This window comes from Phyllopteryx taeniolatus, chromosome 11, assembly GCF_024500385.1.
Source record: "Phyllopteryx taeniolatus isolate TA_2022b chromosome 11, UOR_Ptae_1.2, whole genome shotgun sequence".
Classification (NCBI taxonomy): Eukaryota; Metazoa; Chordata; class Actinopteri; order Syngnathiformes; family Syngnathidae; genus Phyllopteryx; species Phyllopteryx taeniolatus.
This window is the reverse complement of record NC_084512.1, coordinates 22301882-22319234: the sequence shown is the minus strand read 5'-3', so window position 1 is coordinate 22319234 and position 17353 is coordinate 22301882. Positions and strand designations below refer to the sequence as shown.

The window sequence follows — 17353 nt, the reverse complement described above, 5'->3', positions numbered from 1 at the left end:
ACAGATGCACACGCTGATCAATAATTCGGAGCTTTGAGTCGTGATGACAGTTGGCCGAGTGGCTGAACGGAAATGTATTTTGGAGGCTCAAAAGTCAATTAGCTGTACTCAAATGCAAGACACTGTTGAGCAAAATGGCTGGTAAAGGTAACGTGATACATCCAAAGAAAAGTGTTTGAAAGCGTGTGTGCGATTGGAAAACATGCAACACGCCTACTTACCATCCATCCGTCCCTTTTCTGAGCCGCTTATCCTCACAAGGGTCGCGGGCGTGCTGGAGCCTATCCCAACTATCATCGGGCAGGAGGCGGGGTACAACATGAACCGGTTGCCAGCCAATCGCAGGGCACATGTAAACAAACAACCATTCGCGCACACATTCACACCTACGGGCAATTTAGAGTCTTCAATTAGCCTACCACGCATGTTTTTGGGATGTGGGAGGAAACCGGAGTGCCCGGAGAAAACCCACGCAGGCCCGGGGAGAACATGCAAACTCCACCCAGGCGCAGCCGGGGATTGAACCCGGGTCCTCAGAACTGTGAGGCGGACGCTCTAACCAGTCCTCACCGTGCCGCACCTACTTACCAACGATTATATTTTCAAATGTACATTTTTTTTAAATCTAACAATCTCTTTCCTTTCTTGCAGGTTGTCGTATCGACGACCGTCAATGTGGACGGCCACGTATTGGCCGTGTCCGACAACATGTTCGTACACAACAATTCCAAGCATGGGCGAAGGGCTCGCAGACTCGACCCTTCAGAAGGTACGCCTCCTTATCTGGAGAATGGTAGGCACATTTTTTTGCATCTTTTGTTTGTTCACCCGCTCGCCGTTTCTTTCACATCTTCTCCCATCCTACCAGAACACGCCTTAGTAGCTTCTAGTCCACTAGCCTCTATAGCTTTTGCCTCCATCACTTTCATTTTTAAGACTCTTTAGATTGCTTTTTGCCAACTGATTGCCATGTTCAGAAACAGTGTGCGTTACTTGGTGTATTTTGTATTTCAGAAATAGTTTGATAATACTCCTCCTGGTCTGCTAATGCACCTACATTTGTCCTAAAAGCTCATGTGAAACATGATCAAATTGCTTAAGAATTTGGCTGTGAGGTCAATTTCCTGTCATTGGGTTCTGCAGATTTAGCTGTGAGAGAGGAGAAACAGGGGGTGGAAGGAGAAAGGGTTGGGGGGTTGTATAGTGTGTGTGTGTGTGTGTTGGGGTGGTGGTGGGGGTGACCTATGAGAAAAACAGAACTTACTGTTTTTCTTCCAACTGATTCCATATGATAGACTGATTGCCTGCACAGCCAAAAGAGAGAGAGAAGGAGGACCACCAAACCATGGGAAATTCAAAAAGCAAAATGCACAAAACATAACCCCGTGACCTGTACGCTTTCCACTCGCATACGGTTGAAGGCTTGGTGAAAAAAAGAAAGTATATTAAAAAAAGAGAGGAGTGAACAGACAAGAAGCAATTGTGCAAATTGCTTATCTTCACATTTCAAGGGCCAATTATGGCTGGGCAAACAGTTTATATACGCTAGTGAGTGAACCAAGCTTCTCGACACATTAATGGCCATTAATGGTTCAACCACCAAAAGCAAATGCAATGTTTAATACAACAACGACGACTAATAAACTAAAAAAAATAAATAAAATAAATAAAAAAAAATATATATATATAAAAAACAGCAGACAATTAATATATCTTGGCACACTCCACAGTCCTAGTGGGGCAAAAAGCTAATCTATTTGTTTTTGTCTTTATTAATGACTCCTCTACTGGAGAACAAAATCAAATAATTAAAGTCCTGCCCGGAGCACCAAAGTCATTATGTTCGCTGACGTTCTGTTTGTGTGTTTCGCGTTTATGACACGATCGGTGTGGATCGCCTAGCAACCAGTTTCTTAATGAGGAGAGCAATTAAAGAGGTTGAGCCCTCGCCTCCATGTTCCCCTGCCCCCCTGGGACCCTCCCTGTGTGTGTGTGTGTGTGTGTGTGCGTGTGTGTCAATGTATTTGTGTGTGTGTGTTCTTTACAGGTTAACCCAACCCATGCTTTATTCCGCTCCTCACCACACTCTTCAAAGCATCAGAGTGACACCCTGTAAAAGCGAGAAAAGAAGCGACTGTCAACCGCGCAGTTGAACATGTCTTTTGTCTAATAACTTTAACACACCCTCCCGATGCTTGACTGTGTGTGTGTGTGTTCTACTTCACAACACCACCCCCGCCCCCTTCTATCTTCCCTCTCTCTCTGCTAATATAAAATGCATCGGAAAACGATGGCTCGCTTTGTTTCACTGAGACTCCCGCCATGTCCAGAAAGGCGGCTTGACACTCGTGGGCAGGCGTTTGGCTTTAAAGCTTTTTTTTTTTTTTTTATAAATATAAATAGCAAGAGTCTTCCTCTGGAGTTCACTATCGGCGAGAAGCCTCAGATATGTGGCTGGCACAGTGACTGAGCCTGGTGTGGCTGAGCCAGAGGAGCATCAGTCTCTCCCTTTCCCTGCATCATCCGTGCCTCTCGCATTGATCAAGAGGTGCTGCCCCCTATTGGCCCACAGGCGGGATAGCCAGGATCTCACCATGTGATATTGAGGCTGACGTTTTTAGCCCTGTTTAACAAACAAAATCATTTTCATTCAATCTAGTGGAGCAGAGGCCAAAAATGAACATTAAATTCCTTGGAAAAATAACTTTTGTGTGTGTGTGTCCCACCAGGCATCCTAAAATGGTTCCTGATATTGTATAGGTACACTAAAGAATCATGTGATGTCAAAGACATTGTTTTAGTGCATACCCACACCCAGGTCAAAATATTAGGTACACCATTTTTCAACCCACAAATAACACTTTTTAAACTGACACACTATGTGGTATTCATTTAATTGTTGCTGATTGCAAGGCACTGCATCATATTTAGAATGTCAAATATTTTGAGTCTTTCATGTCACTAAATGTGTGAATTACCACCGCCTGCACCTCAAACTCTACTTGTCTTATGAACGGCATTGAATAAATGATCAAATATGACATCAAAATTAAAATGAGAGATACCAATTTTTGGGACCAAGTATTGTTACTGTGACAAAATTTGAATGCGATGCAAAAAAATATCATGATCTGCGCCAAAAGATCCATAGCAGCCCCCCAGTGGGGAACAATAATGCCAATAATTAATCTTGCTGACAAAATCCAGGCCTATTGAGGAGGTGGATATCTGAACAATTTGGTGCCGATCCAAGTAAGGACTGTCGGGCTTTGGCGGAGGTCCCGTGCGCTACTGAATGTCATTCTAGGTATTTTTCCCCACTTGTGTACATACTGTCACACAACAAGCATATTATGCATCCAGACAGAAATGCACTTTGCGGTTGCCTGCCACTCAAACATGTATAGATTCAGGCTTAAAGATGCATAAACATGCTCACAAATAGTATTTCACACACACACGGCATCATCGTCATGCATGCACGCACGCACACACACAGACACACGTTCCTTAGCTCACCATTATAGAGCCCCAGACAATATAGGAGACTCAGCATAGAGCCTGCAGCGCCTGCCTCATTTGCATGCCAAGTGGCTGTAATGCTGTTAGGGTTTATGCAATAAAGACAAGTGAATCCAGACTGCTGGGCCTAAGAGGAAGAAAGAGAGTGAGGAATGATGGAGAGAAACGAGTGGAGGAGAGGGAGAGAGAGGTTGAGAGGCAGAGGGCTGCAGAGAGAGAGCGAGGGAGAGAGTCAAAGGGAACAGATGGCCCAGGGAGAGGTAAAAGGTATAATCCCATCAGCTGCACTATCAACCGACCATCTGGACATCCCACAGCACAATTACAACACATTTCAGCAGGCAGAACAAAGGACGGCTTCACGGGGCTACATCAGACCTGTTTGAGTGTCGCAATACCGGAGGCGCGACCTCCCAGGCTCAGATCTGGGATCAGTTTTGACGCTCTCATATGGCTGACTGAGAGGTCCGGGCGGGACAGTTCTAAGTTAAGACTTTCATTTATCGGAGATTTGGAGGGTGAAAACAGGTGCATTTCCTGTGCTGTGACCACAAGTTTCCACTCTGGCCACTCCTTGTGATCATCTGCTGGAGCTGGGTGTGGTGGTGGTGGTGGTGGTGGTGGGGTTATTGTGCGTGTCTGTCATCAGATTGCCGGCGCTGACTGTGTAATCCACTTTGCCACGGTCCCCATTCAGCACATGCTCCCCGCTCTGTCTGCGCATTGAGACATATGCAAATTTGTAGGCAGAAGGGTGGACGGCTTAGGGCCCCAGTCACTGTCTTTCCTCGGGTCGGTCTGTGTGTGTGTGTGTGTGTGTGGGTGGCAGCGTAGGTGCGTTTGTATGTGCGTGCACGTGTTTGTGTGCGACTGCGGTCGGCTTCAGGCTGCAGCTGCCCCCGAACAGTCACAGTCACCATCAGGTCCTCCTCCTCTTCCTGCACGCACCCCCCGCCCTCCTCCTCGCGCTCGCTCTCATCCCCAAAGTCAATTTGTTTACAGTAATTTTGAAGGGTGAATTATTTGCTGTAATCGTCCGCACTGATGAAGGTCAGGCCCTCAGAGGGGGGCCCGGCGTGCCCGCCGAGGGTTGGTCCTCTTTCAGACGGCGCGCTTCGCAATTAAGGAAAGCAAATGTCACTCCTCCAGGCCTCACAAATGAAAATCTGTACGAGGTGATTAGCATGAAGTCAACAGCGCCTGTTAAAGTCAGAGTCCCTGTAGTACCGATGTGTGTGCGTGCACTTTACGGGCCGGGAGAGACGGCAAACATGACCCGAACAGGCCCAACAGCAAGGCAAACAAAGGGAGATGTCTTGTCGGAGGTGATCCATACCAACAAGGGGCCGACTGTGATTTACTCACTGGATGGAAAGGATAATAGAGGTTTAGAAGCCCGGGAAGAAAAAGAACCTAGTCAGAATAGTGAGGAAACACATGCACAATTCATTGTATATTCAAAGATATTGATGGAAATAGATTCAATTTGATGTGGCTGCTTTATGGATAGCTGTCATGCTATTTCTGCGGTAAACACGGTGTTGTGCCGAGCGCCATATTAAGGTAATGCATCAAATGACAGTGGATGTGAGGCGCCAGATCACTCAAATTAGATTATAATAACAACTCAGACTGTTGATGTATGGCGGAGCCGTGACGCAGAAGTCACGCCAGATGAAAAGCATTGTAATAATAAACAATATGAAATGGATTGAATCGATCACAAAAACAAAGGGGGGAAGCCTCCGTGTGAATAATTCATGAGTGCGTTCGACGTTATGAAACCTGAAACTACTCCGACTGCGCCCGCACTGTACTACATATGCAGAACAAAAGGTAATGAAACAACGTGAAGCAGCAAAGCTTGAGCTTGTCATTTCCACTTTAACGGCCTCTATTCTTGACTAATTTACGACGGGCCTCCAACTTTGAAATCTTACTGTACACGCGGGCGCACGCCTAATCAATTCCGATGGCTACATTTGCCCTGACACATCATTTGCAACATCAAATCATTTTCCTGGCGCGCCCGGCGTTTAGCCTTTGTGAAGTGAACCATTTGAAGGGTCTGCTTAACTACACCACTCCAGCGCGCTGATAAATGATTTTGATTCTCGTGCCTTAAAGGACAAATCCATCATTCTTCACACTGCCCCCCACTCTTTACCGGGGCAATCTCCATGATATGTCTTTGTGAGGGCTCGGACGTGGAAGTGACACAGTAACGTGTCTATGTGGAACGGACGGGACGCGCGTCAAAGCCCGGGTGCTGAATTTGCTCTTCTCTTTGTCTTGGATAAGCAGCCACCCCATGCATCAAGGCTATCAGCCCCAGCGAGGGATGGACCACTGGAGGAGCCACTGTCATCATCATAGGGGACAACTTCTTCGACGGCCTACAAGTGGTGTTCGGCACCATGCTCGTATGGAGTGAGGTACAACGTGGCGAAACTTCTATATGACGTTGAAAGAGGGGGGGGGGGCGTTTTGTCTCCTTGTTATTGCAGAGGTTTCATTATTTCTTCTGTCCCGCTCTCTAATCCAGCTGATAACTCCCCACGCTATCCGCGTCCAGACTCCACCTCGGCACATCCCCGGCGTGGTGGAAGTCACGCTGTCCTACAAGTCCAAGCAGTTCTGCAAAGGTGCCCCTGGGCGATTTGTGTACACTGGTGAGTCAAAACCTTTTCTTTTTCTTTCAAGTGGTCTCGTCTTCCCTTGCTGTATTACGGAAAACCCTCAGCCCAGCGGTAATGAACGAACCAAGGTCTTGCCTGGCTGAATGTAAAATGTGCAAGATCTGCACTGTTTTAAAGTAAAAGGCTGTTTGATGGAGGGCCTTCTAGCGGTGCAACCCGATCCCCCTCTGACCTTCTGTCGTACAAGGTCGCTGCCGAGCTCTGTTAAACTCAAGCTGTCAAGATGACTCATTCTGCCAATTGTCTTGATCTGGATTGATACGAGACAGACAGATAGAGCTTTCTGCTTGCTAATTGTGCCGATTTTGCAAAAGGGACAGGGAGAGTTGGGGGGCAGGCAGAAAGAGGTTATGTTTTTGCTGTTACTTAGTTAGGAGGATTACACTAAAGCTACCATAAAACCTTGTGGATGGCTAGGGAATGGACCAAATAAGCTGCCATTAAATTTTGGTGCAGATGAGGATAAAGGTGCGGATTCAAGGATTCGTTGCACTTTATTGAGTGCCTCTGCCAAGGACGTTTATCTTTTCAGTGCTTCTTGTTTGTTTGTTAGCAAGGACTTTGGGAAGAAACTACTTGAGAGAGTTGCATGGCATTTGTGGAGAGGTGGGGGCACAGGTAAAAAAGTATTTTTTTTCCCCCCTCACTTGTTCACAATTTTGCAGGAAGTTTAATGACAACGCACGAGCGTATGTAAGAAATGCATCCCTGTGAATGTTTCTTTTCTTGCCGATCCACATTATAATTATTGGACCCTCGGCAGCAGTCTTCACAAGCCATTCGAGTTTTCAGAAATGAGCCTGCTAATGCAACCTTCGGTTGGGTTCATGAGACCGGTGTGAAAGGCGTATGTAACAAGACAAACACACGTGAGAAAGGTGTGTGCCTTGTGTGAGCTTGTCACACTAAAAAGTAAGGGGATGTGATTATCTTGGCTAACAGAAGGAAGTGGTGGTCTTATCTGTCATCATTGCTGAGGAGACAGAGGCTGCGGGGGTCAGAGCCTGTCTGACCTGGAAGCCTCCGTCTGTTGCAGCTCTGACGGACAGAAAGAAACAAGGGTGCGTCGAGCCACTCTCACTCTCACTACCCCACCCCGACCGCCCCCAGCACACCCAGGCCTCAAGCGCAGCCCTGGCCTTGAGCAAGGCAGAATTGCAAAGTGGGGGCGCTCACCCCCTCATCCGGATCCCTCCATCCTGGGGCAGCTGTTTCTCATCAAGACCCTTCCCTCCCTCCTCTTGCTCCCCAGACCCCCCTCCAACCCCTCGCCTCCTTCAGCCATGCGTCCCCTTCTCCTCCAACCGTGCAGTCTGGCCCAGCTCTCCTGCATTTAACCTCCCTAGCAGGAGCGGAGCAAAGGCCAACAAGGCACTGGGATAATGAAACAGGAGTGTAGTGTGCCCGCAATAGTGCATGTGTGCCTCTTTGCCTGGGAGTGCACGAGGTGTGTGTGTGTGTGTGTGTGTGTGTGCGTGTACATATGTTACCGCGCAGCCTTGAGAAGGTGTATAAGTTAAGACATTAATGGCTTCTACAGCGCCCCGGTGAAAGTGGCAAGTCCCTAAAGAACAGACCCCATTAGTCACAGAGGCTAAGCGGATTGGGATGATTACCATCAGGTTTTGCCGAGGAAACGTGTCCCCTTTTCTCTATCTTTGTTGATTTTCTTCTCTTCTCCCCCCTAGTCTTACTCCATCTTCCCTCAGTACTTACTCACTTCCAGTTAGTATAAGGATACAATTGCCCCAGGAGGCAATGGTGGTACAATTGATTAGTGAATTAAAAGAGAAAGTCACCAATGAACAGGTTCAGCTCCTCTGCTGCTCCCGTCGCTGTGTGGTTTACAAAGATTGACACTTGTGAACGACTGCTCGATTGCACTAACTGTTGGGTTTACGCATTCAAACTACAGCTGGGCTTTTTGCTAATGTCTGACGCTTCTTGTCTTCAGTGAACTAAGCTAGTGACATTAAAAAATGATATGGTGTGCGGTGGACATAATAAAGGTGTAGTTATCAGTGGCTTTACAATCCCAGCTGTGGCTTTAGCACGCTGCCTTTTTCATACTTTCTTTCCCAAGTTGGCTCTTCTTGCGCCGCCTCCCTAATTGTGGAAATGTAAGTCACCCAATTCAAGGAAATGACCACAAATTACCCAGAGTCAACTCGAATAGCAGAGGGGCACGTCCTCACTCAGGTTATTACCCTGAAACCACTTCCAAAACTCACAATCCATTCTCCGAAAGAGAGCACCCCGCAGTGTCAAATGTTCCTGCTGGCATTTCCTCTTGGACGTTTTTAACGCTAACGAGACAAACAGACAAAAGGTATAAAAGTTCACTAGGTCGCGGTTTCCGACATCTTGGAGGATCTCATCTCTCCCCGCATGTGTGGGCTAATTTACAGTCTATCCCTTTCAACAAAGTGTTGTCCCTTTGGAGATTGCGAGCTTGTCCTCTGTCCAATCCATGTATTGGTTATCCATTGGTCAGGACAGGACCGGTAGAACTGACTGTCAGCAAGGTTGGAGAAAATCAAAAGGAGAACGTCCGAGCTGTACCTCAGGTCGATACTTTATTATGGTCTATCAAGCGCCGCAAAGAGAGCAGCTTGGTGTGATCAAGAGTTTCCCCCCCCCCCCCCCCTCTTTTGTTGTTTAAAACAACATTTTCAACCTCATTTGCAGCATTGTAACGTTTTGACAGAGCAGTTACTGCACTGTATCAACGAGTAAATCATGAATAAAAACGCGACTGTACAATTTATCCAATTTAATCTCCTAATTGCATCAGAGCTTTTGGTTTTCTATCACGGCCAAGTTTCCACGAAAGCTCCCCTCCAGGGGCAACTATGCAGGCCCATGGTAATATGGCTCTGCCAGCAGTCCTAACACACTGAGCCTCTATTTATCCTAATCAGTGACATCCACATAACCAGGATTGCTTAAAATGAACCCCTTCCGCGCCCTAGAAAATGCACATTTACCAGGACCCCATTTGTCACGGGTAAATTGAGGGTCAGTAAACTTCGCCTGTATCCTCCAGTGGGGATCCAGGACATGCATCATAACGTTAGGAGAGGATGATTGGCGAAGGCGAGCTGTCACACATTTGTCAGGGGGAAGGGAACATTATTTGCTAATTTTCCAAGCTGGGCACTGACAGGGTGCTTCGTCTTCAGACCTTTGGTGACCAGCATGGCTTCTCGGCTATTAGTACAAGTCAAGTGTTTTTTTCTCTCTCTCTCTCTCTCTCGTTCGCCCCCCCCCTCGCACTGTAAAGCGGCAGTAATAAAAGGCCCGATTCGTTCGACCTCACAGGCTGGCGGCGCGCTGGTTGAAGGATTTTGGATGGAGCAGATGCCCCATGCAGTGAGCTGCTCTTGCCAGGCCTTAGTTGAGCCCAGACAGCCTTGAGGGCTGATGGATCACAAACTTTACTCGTCAAGGTGACGCTATCGACTCCACTGCACCAAAATCTGACAAAATGGGTATGAGGCAGTCATTCATCAACTTAAGGACAAAGAGGTCATGTGTGCTTCATTCAATAGAGGTGGGGATCAGGAAATGTCAGTCCGGTAAAGGAGGGAAAAGCAAGATGAGGCTAGTGCAGATACTGAGGACGAGATCATTATTATTTGTCTTTTTTTTTTACTTTTAAAGTCATTGTCATTGTTGTATTAAAAATGTTAGAGAAATGTTTCATTGGTGGCGTTCCGCTGAAGAAAGTCAAAGCTTGATATAATGCGAACGACTTCGGAAAACTCCAATTAATCCTGCTCCACACTTAAAATACTTTATGTGGTCTTGGAGACTCCTCGAGTTTTTATCTGATGAAGCCCCGTGCTGTCCTGTAAATCAGGCCTATACTTAGGTCTCCTCTCCACCCCGCCGACTCTTTGAAGTCTCAGATTCAGCAGCTGATCAGATGTGGAGTTTCCGTCTCATTTCCTGTCCTGGAAGGGTTGGGTTCGGAACGCCATCAGACGCCGCCCAGTGACGGGGTGGGGCCTACTGCAAAGATATGCCTCAATCAAAGGCATTCAAGAAGGCATGTAAACAGATGCACTGGGGGGAAAAAAATTATAATAATTGCATTTACAATATTATTATTATTATTATTATTATTATTATTATACAACCCCAATTCCAATGAAGTTGGGACATCGTGTTAAACATAAAAACAGAATACAATGATTTGCACATCATGTTCAACCTATATTCGATTGAAGACACTACAAAGACAAGATATTTAATGTTCAAACTGATAAATGTTATTGTTTTTAGCAAATAATCATGAACTTAGAATTTTATGGCTGCAACACGTTCCAAAAAAGCTGGGACAGGCGGCAAAAAAGACTGAGAAAGTTGAGGAATGCTCATCAAACACCTGTTTGGAACATCCCACAGGCTCATTGGGAACAGGTGGGTGCCATGATTGGGTAGAAAAGGAGCTTCCCTGAATCGCTCAGTCATTCACACGCAAAGATGGGGCGAGGTTCACCTCTTTGTGAACAAGTGCGTGAGAAAATAGTCGAACAGTTTAAGGAGAAAGTTCCTCAACGTACAATTGCAAGGAATTTAGGGATTTCATCACCTACGGTCCATATCATCATCAAAAGGTTCAGAGAATCTGGAGAATCACTGCACGTAAGCGGCAAAGCCGAAAACCAACATTGAATGCCCGTGACCTTCGATCCCTTAGGCGGCACTGCATCAAAAACTGGCATCAATGTGTAAAGCATATCACCACGTGGGCTCAGGAACACTTCAGAAAACAATTGTCAGTAAATACAGTTCGGCGCTACATCCGTAAGTGCAACTTCAAACTCTACTATGCAAAGCAAAAGCCATTTATCACCCAGAAACACCGCCATCTTCTCTGCTCATCTAAGAAGGACTGATGAAAAGTGGAAAAGTGTTCTGTGGTCTGACGAGTCCGCATTTCAAATTCATCCATCCATCCATCCATTTTCTGAGCCGCTTCTCCTCACTAGGGTCGCGGGCGTGCTGGAGCCTATCCCAGCTGTCATCGGGCAGGAGGCGGGGTACACCCTGAACTGGTTGCCAGCCAATCGCAGGGCACATAGAAACTAACAACCATTCGCACTCACAGTCATGCCTACGGGCAATTTAGAGTCTCGAATTAATGCATGTTTTTGGGATGTGGGAGGAAACCGGAGTGCCCGGAGAAAACCCACGCAGGCACGGGGAGAACATGCAAACTCCACACAGGCGGGGACGGGGATTGAACCCCGCACCTCAGAACTGTGAGGCTAACGCTCTAACCAGTCGGCCACCGTGCCGCCGCATTTCAAATTGTTTTTGGAAATTGTGGATGTCGTGTCCTCCGGGCCAAAGAGGAAAAGAACCATCCGGACTGTGATGGACGCAAAGTTCAAAAGCCAGCATCTGTGATGGTATGGGGCTGTGTTAGTGCCAATGGCATGGGTAACTTACTAACTTCTGTGAAGGCACCATTAATACTGAAAGGTACATACAGGTTTTGGAGAAACATAAGCGACCATCCAAGCAACGTCTTTTTCATATTCTGCTTATTTCAGCAAGACAAAGCCAAACCACATTCTGCACGTGTTGCAACAGCGTGCCTTCGTAGTAAAAGAGTGCGGGTACTAGACTGGCCTGCCTGCAGTCCAGACCTGTCCCCCATTGAACATGTGTGGCGCATTATGAAGCGTAAAATACGACAACGGAGAGCCCGGACTGTTGAACAGCTGAAGCTGTACATCAAGCAAGAATGGGAAAGAATTCCACCTCCAAAGCTTCAACAATTAGTGTCCTCAGTTCCCAAACGTTGATTGAATGTTGTTCAAAGAAAAGGTGATGTAACACAGTGGTCAACATGACCCTGTCCCAGCTTTTTTGGAACGTGTTGCAGCTATAAAATTCCAAGTTAATGATGATTTGCTCAAAACAATACAGTTTATCAGTTTGAACATTAAATATAGTCTTTGTAGTGTATTCAATGAAATATAGGTTGAACATGATGTGCAAATCATTGTATTCTGTTTTGATTTATGTTTTCACACAACGTCCCAACTTCATTGGAATTGTAGAGGTTGACTGGGGGCAATGAACTGCCGCCATAAGAGCGAACTGAACAGGCATTTATAAAAAGTCATCGCCACAGCCAAGTGGGTTGTAACCAGTTGGCAAAAGCCTAGTAGCATGTGTCAAGCCGTGTTATCCAATAGCCATACCTGCCTGTCTCATTACAAGCGGGGTATTTAGCACTGGCTCGGCGGGAGTGGAGCGGACTCCGACTGCCAAGCCAGACGGGCGTCGTTTGAAGGCCTTGTGAGCTTGCGTGGAGCGCGACAAGGTCCCACAGAGGAAGGTCCTTGTGTCCAATTAGGCGGCTGACGTGACACGTGGCCGCACTCCCCCACTGTCAGGCAGCTTGTCAGGTAGCCTTTGAGAAGAACACTGTGGGCATTATTCCACCGCGTGTTATCAGCAAGTGACCTGTGAAATCCGACTCCAGGAAATTGATTGAAATAAGTACTTGGCCATGTCCCCCCCTCCCCACCTTTTTAATACGTCTCGAAATGCATTGTGGGAGGAAAATGAAAGCACGGGTGTATGTTTTCTCCCACACTAAAGGATGGTATTCATTGATTTAATTTTAATTGGACACACTTTTTGCCCCCCAGTGTCGTTGGAGGTGTGTTTTGTAATGGCTCTGAGGATAGATTGTCCTCAGTAAGTCACAGCATCAGTTGCCTGCCACTGGAAAGACTGACAGAGTAGGCGGGGGGGGGGGGGTGGCTCTTGATAGACGAGGATCTTTCTCCTTCTCTTCCTCCTCCTCTTGCCCCATTTTCGGAGCGATCCACACCCAGCGGGCTTTAAAAGAACTCCACCTCCCTCCTTCCCCACCGCCCCCTCCCTCTCCTCCATTGCTGCCTTTTGATTGAAATTCATCGGCAAGTTTATTGAGAAATGAATGAGGGAGGCAGTGTGGTATTGACTTTGGGAGGAAAACACAACTCATCTTGAATGAGGGGGAAAACGCGGTCGTAATTTAGCCGCCATCGATCCGTGCCCCGTCCATGTATTGATCTTCATTTTACAATATTAATTTGCGCTTGCAATCAGCTGTGAAGGGAACCCATTGGATTTCTGTTGGCCGGTAATGTGTGAAAGTCCTCCATTGTCCTTAGAGAGGTGGCACACATACCTGAGATGTCATTTAAGAGGATTGAACAGGTGTCTTTGGCCCTTTCTAATAATACAAGAGAAATGAAGGCAATGCGAAATTATGGATGTGCAATCTGTATCATTGCTCCCTTTTAACCGTGTTAATTACATTTTATCTGTTGCAGGAGCAATATCTGCAGCAGAGTGTAACTGTCTGTATTTCCATCTGTATCAGCTCAAAGTTCATGAAATTTCAATGAACATTGATCTCTCTCCATTGATTTATCTTAACTGCAGATCTTTGAAATTTTAATTTCCTGTTCATCTTGAGGCTGCTGGAGGTGGAATCACTCAATGATAACTGGCTACAGTGGATGGAGATGATATGGTCAGTGTCAAAGCAGATGAGGTTTGCTCTGCGTGGGTGTGCAGTGAGGAATTCCAATCTGGCTTGGTTTGAAACGCTGTTTTCATTTTGCATGCCTGTTTTCTGCTCTCTCAATTCTGTTTTCTACTGTGGAGTCCAAAAGCATGGCAACTGGATACCTTTGTATGTCCAACCTCCGACTGCAATCCCTCGCCAGTAACGCAGAGGGAAAGCCTATTCACTCGTTGTGTGGATGTCTGCACTAAGACTCCGGTGAAGCCCAACAAGATGAGATCTTTAGTGTACGTTTGCTGACGCTGTTCCTGAGCCACATCCTCCGAACAGATGTGCAGGTGCCTCTGAGGTTTCACTTGCACTGTTTGACAAGTCACAAATGCAATAACACTTGAATGAACTTCTGCCTGTGCTGTTTATCTGTCTCCCCCTTTCCAACTCCCACTCCACCTCTAATTTGTGTTAAGGGGAAAGAAAAAAAATAACTGCTCGATGGTGTAGGAGGAGTGGAGATAAGCTCGAAGCAGTTAAGTATAATTAGCGAAAGTAATAGCTGGCAAATGGCAACAAGGCTAGGTTTTTATCTCCTGGAAAGATAGAGTTATCGTAATAAGCTGTAATGGCTGGCAGGAATGCTAAGACGCGGTGCAAGCCTGCATTCAGTCTCATAGACTTAACAAGGAACAATTTCCCTTAAATTTACTGCTTTGCTCAAACATGTCCCTGTGTTTATGTCCTGATACTGTCAGTCGCAACATGTGCTCAATTCACCTCCATATGGACCGAGGGCACACGGACGGCGGCGTATCACGCTGCCAACGTCGGCCATGTTGCGCTAGAGCGCGGCGGCGTGGACTCTCCATTTTTAGTACAGACCAAAGCAGTTTTCTGAAGGAAATGTTCAGCGAGCCGATTAGGGCGCTCGATCGAAACATCATCGGGAAGTGCACATTCCTGTCTGAGGAATTACACTGGAGCCTGGCCATCGGGCGCTCATACGCGTGCGCAACATTGAAAATTGGAACCGATATGGTCGCAGCTGCACACCGAGTCATGCATTCCATTTCTTCATATTCTGAAACTTGATCATATGCTCGCAAAAGAGCGAGAAGGTCAGAAAACCTTCAAGAAAACAGCATTCCTCAAAGACAGAATCACTGGGAATGACAATCTGTTCTTTTTGTTATAATCCGATGAATTTGACAGACGTGTTCCAATCTAATAATCACGGATATTAAACTGTGGAAAAAGTTCTGTTAAACAATTAAATCCCTTATCTGTGTGGCTAGCAGGGGGGGAAAAAAAACACGAGCGACGTAATTGAACAGACCGTGTAACCTGTCCAAATTTGAACAGAAGATGAGCAACAAAATGAAAATTCTATTAGTCCATAATGTCACCCCCCCCCCCCCTTCACCCATACCCCGCTAGCTTGCCTGTGCTCTTCATCTGCTCTACAAAGTATTCTAATGCAAGTCCTGCCTTACCTCCCCGTGTCTCTTTTTCTCTAATTATCCGTGAGGTCAGTAAGCAAAATGGGGAAGAAGCCAGGAGATCAATACAAATTATCCCTGAGCAAACCAGTGCTGACAGTTTGAATTGCAGCATATGTTTACCCAAAATCAGGCAATTTATCTTAATATCAGCCGAGTAATGCAGCAGGGGTGAGAGGTCACACAATCTCTCCACCTCATAATTACCCACCTCTAAAACAGGAAAGTGGTATTGATTGGCCGCGGGCCGGGAAGCGGGCGTGACTGGAACGTGCCAGCAAACCCCCCCCCCCCCCCCCCTCTAAACAATCCACCACCGCCACCACCCGTATCATAGCTCCCCTCTTCAACCTCCCCTCCCCTTGGCTAGACTCCCCACCCAGGGAAGGATTTATGGGATGTCTGTGGAGGGTTTCATGTTTCCATGCAGCGACTGAGAGCCCTCACAGAGAGGGGAGCGGGATGGGGGTGAGGCATCCACACCCTTTGACCATATTATGAAAACACATATTGGTCATCTAATTTGGTCATCGTATGGCGAAATAATGACAACACACATATTTTTCTTTTCATAAAACTTCAACGGCACTCGTTGGAGTGCAAACCTCCACCAAGGCCAAACTAAATATTCACAGTCATAGATACCCACTTTGTGCTTTTGGCGGATTTCTGCTACGAAGGTTAACACGTTATTCACTGAGAAATTAAGGGTTTAAAAAAAAGGTTTGCAGGTTTAAGCAAGCGAGATTGAAGACATTTTTATGGCAACTTCGGTCAAATTTAAGAGCTCTCATTCACTTCTTATTGCAACAAATTGGAGTGGGCGATATGGGTTCAATGCAATATTTTAAGAAATGTGATTATATTTTATCTGCTATATAAAAGAAGTACTAAACACTTTTACAGTGATTGCAGCTTGCAGGTAACATCATTTATTAACACAGCCCACCTAAAGCTACCTTCTGTACAGGCAGCAAAATGAAATAATTGATTTAGATTATTATATTTCTTTGACACAATTGGATTTCAATGTGTCATATTTAAGACGTTGGAAGAGTGTATTTGAGTAGCATCGTGACAACTGACCGGCATCTTTGTGGAATTAAAAAAGAAATACCTAAATAAAAAATAAAATGGAATGAGCACTTCAAATGCCTCAAATCTTCTATAACAAATAAATTCACAAAAAAACAACAACGACATTTGATTACTCAAGCACATGACCTATTCTACTTCCCACACAGCTCTTCTCAAGAATAATGTTCCATTTGTGCTATTTCAGTGGCATTTTTAGGGCAAATGATGCCGTTTGAAACATCGCAGTCATTTTGACGCGTCGACTTGGAGAACCCGTATGAGCTTATTGGTGGATATTTTTAACTGCAACTTGTCAGCCAATTGGAGAAGGGGTTCCCCAACTAGCAGACAAAACTAAATGGTTAAGGAGATATCTTCAGGGAAAAAAAACACGAAAATTAGAGTATAAGTTTTACTCTGCGGCACGGTGGCCGACTGGTTAGAGCGTCAGCCTCACAGTTCTGAGGACCTGGGTTCAATCCCCGGCCCCGCCTGTGTGGAGTTTGCATGTTCTCCCCGTGCCTGCGTGGGTTTTCTCCGGGCACTCCGGTTTCCTCCCACATCCCAAAAACATGCATGAATTGGAGACTCTAAATTGCCCGTAGGCATGACTGTGACTGTGAGTGTGAATGATTGTTTGTTCCTATGTGCCCTGCGATTGGCTGGCAACCAGTTCAGGGTGTACCCCGCCTCCTGCCCGATGACAGCTGGGATAGGCTCCAGCACGCCCGCGACCCTAGTGAGGAGAAGCGGCTCAGAAAATGGATGGATGGAAGTTTTACTCTAATTTGAAAGTGTTTTTGGACCAGATTCTCGATGGACAATATCACACAAAAGGCTCCAGAACCCGTTATCTCATTTTGAAATTTCTTGGTGTGCTGAACTCAGGTTGAAGTGCCCCCCCCCCCCCCCCCCAATTCAGCGTTTTGACAGGCAGGCATTTTCTTGTCGTGTTGCTAATTTGAGGATTAAGTGCAATTTTTAAAGGGTAATTAAGGCCTTAACTTTGAAATATCTAA

At 46.2% G+C, this 17353-nt stretch overlaps 1 protein-coding gene across 7 annotated transcripts in view; it reads left to right on the top strand.

The window, feature by feature from the left end:
* Positions 1-17353, top strand: part of ebf3b (EBF transcription factor 3b) — an 89495-nt gene that overhangs the window by 59764 nt on the left and 12378 nt on the right. For 3 of the 7 annotated variants that reach the window (XM_061790602.1, XM_061790596.1, XM_061790599.1), the window contains exons 8-10: positions 652-793; positions 5824-5957; positions 6068-6194. In XM_061790602.1, the coding sequence (XP_061646586.1) occupies positions 652-793; positions 5824-5957; positions 6068-6194 (403 nt within the window). The remainder of the gene's footprint in view (positions 1-651; positions 794-5823; positions 5958-6067; positions 6195-17353) is intronic. The other 4 variants (XM_061790601.1, XM_061790598.1, XM_061790600.1 and 1 more) reach the window with 2 other exon arrangements.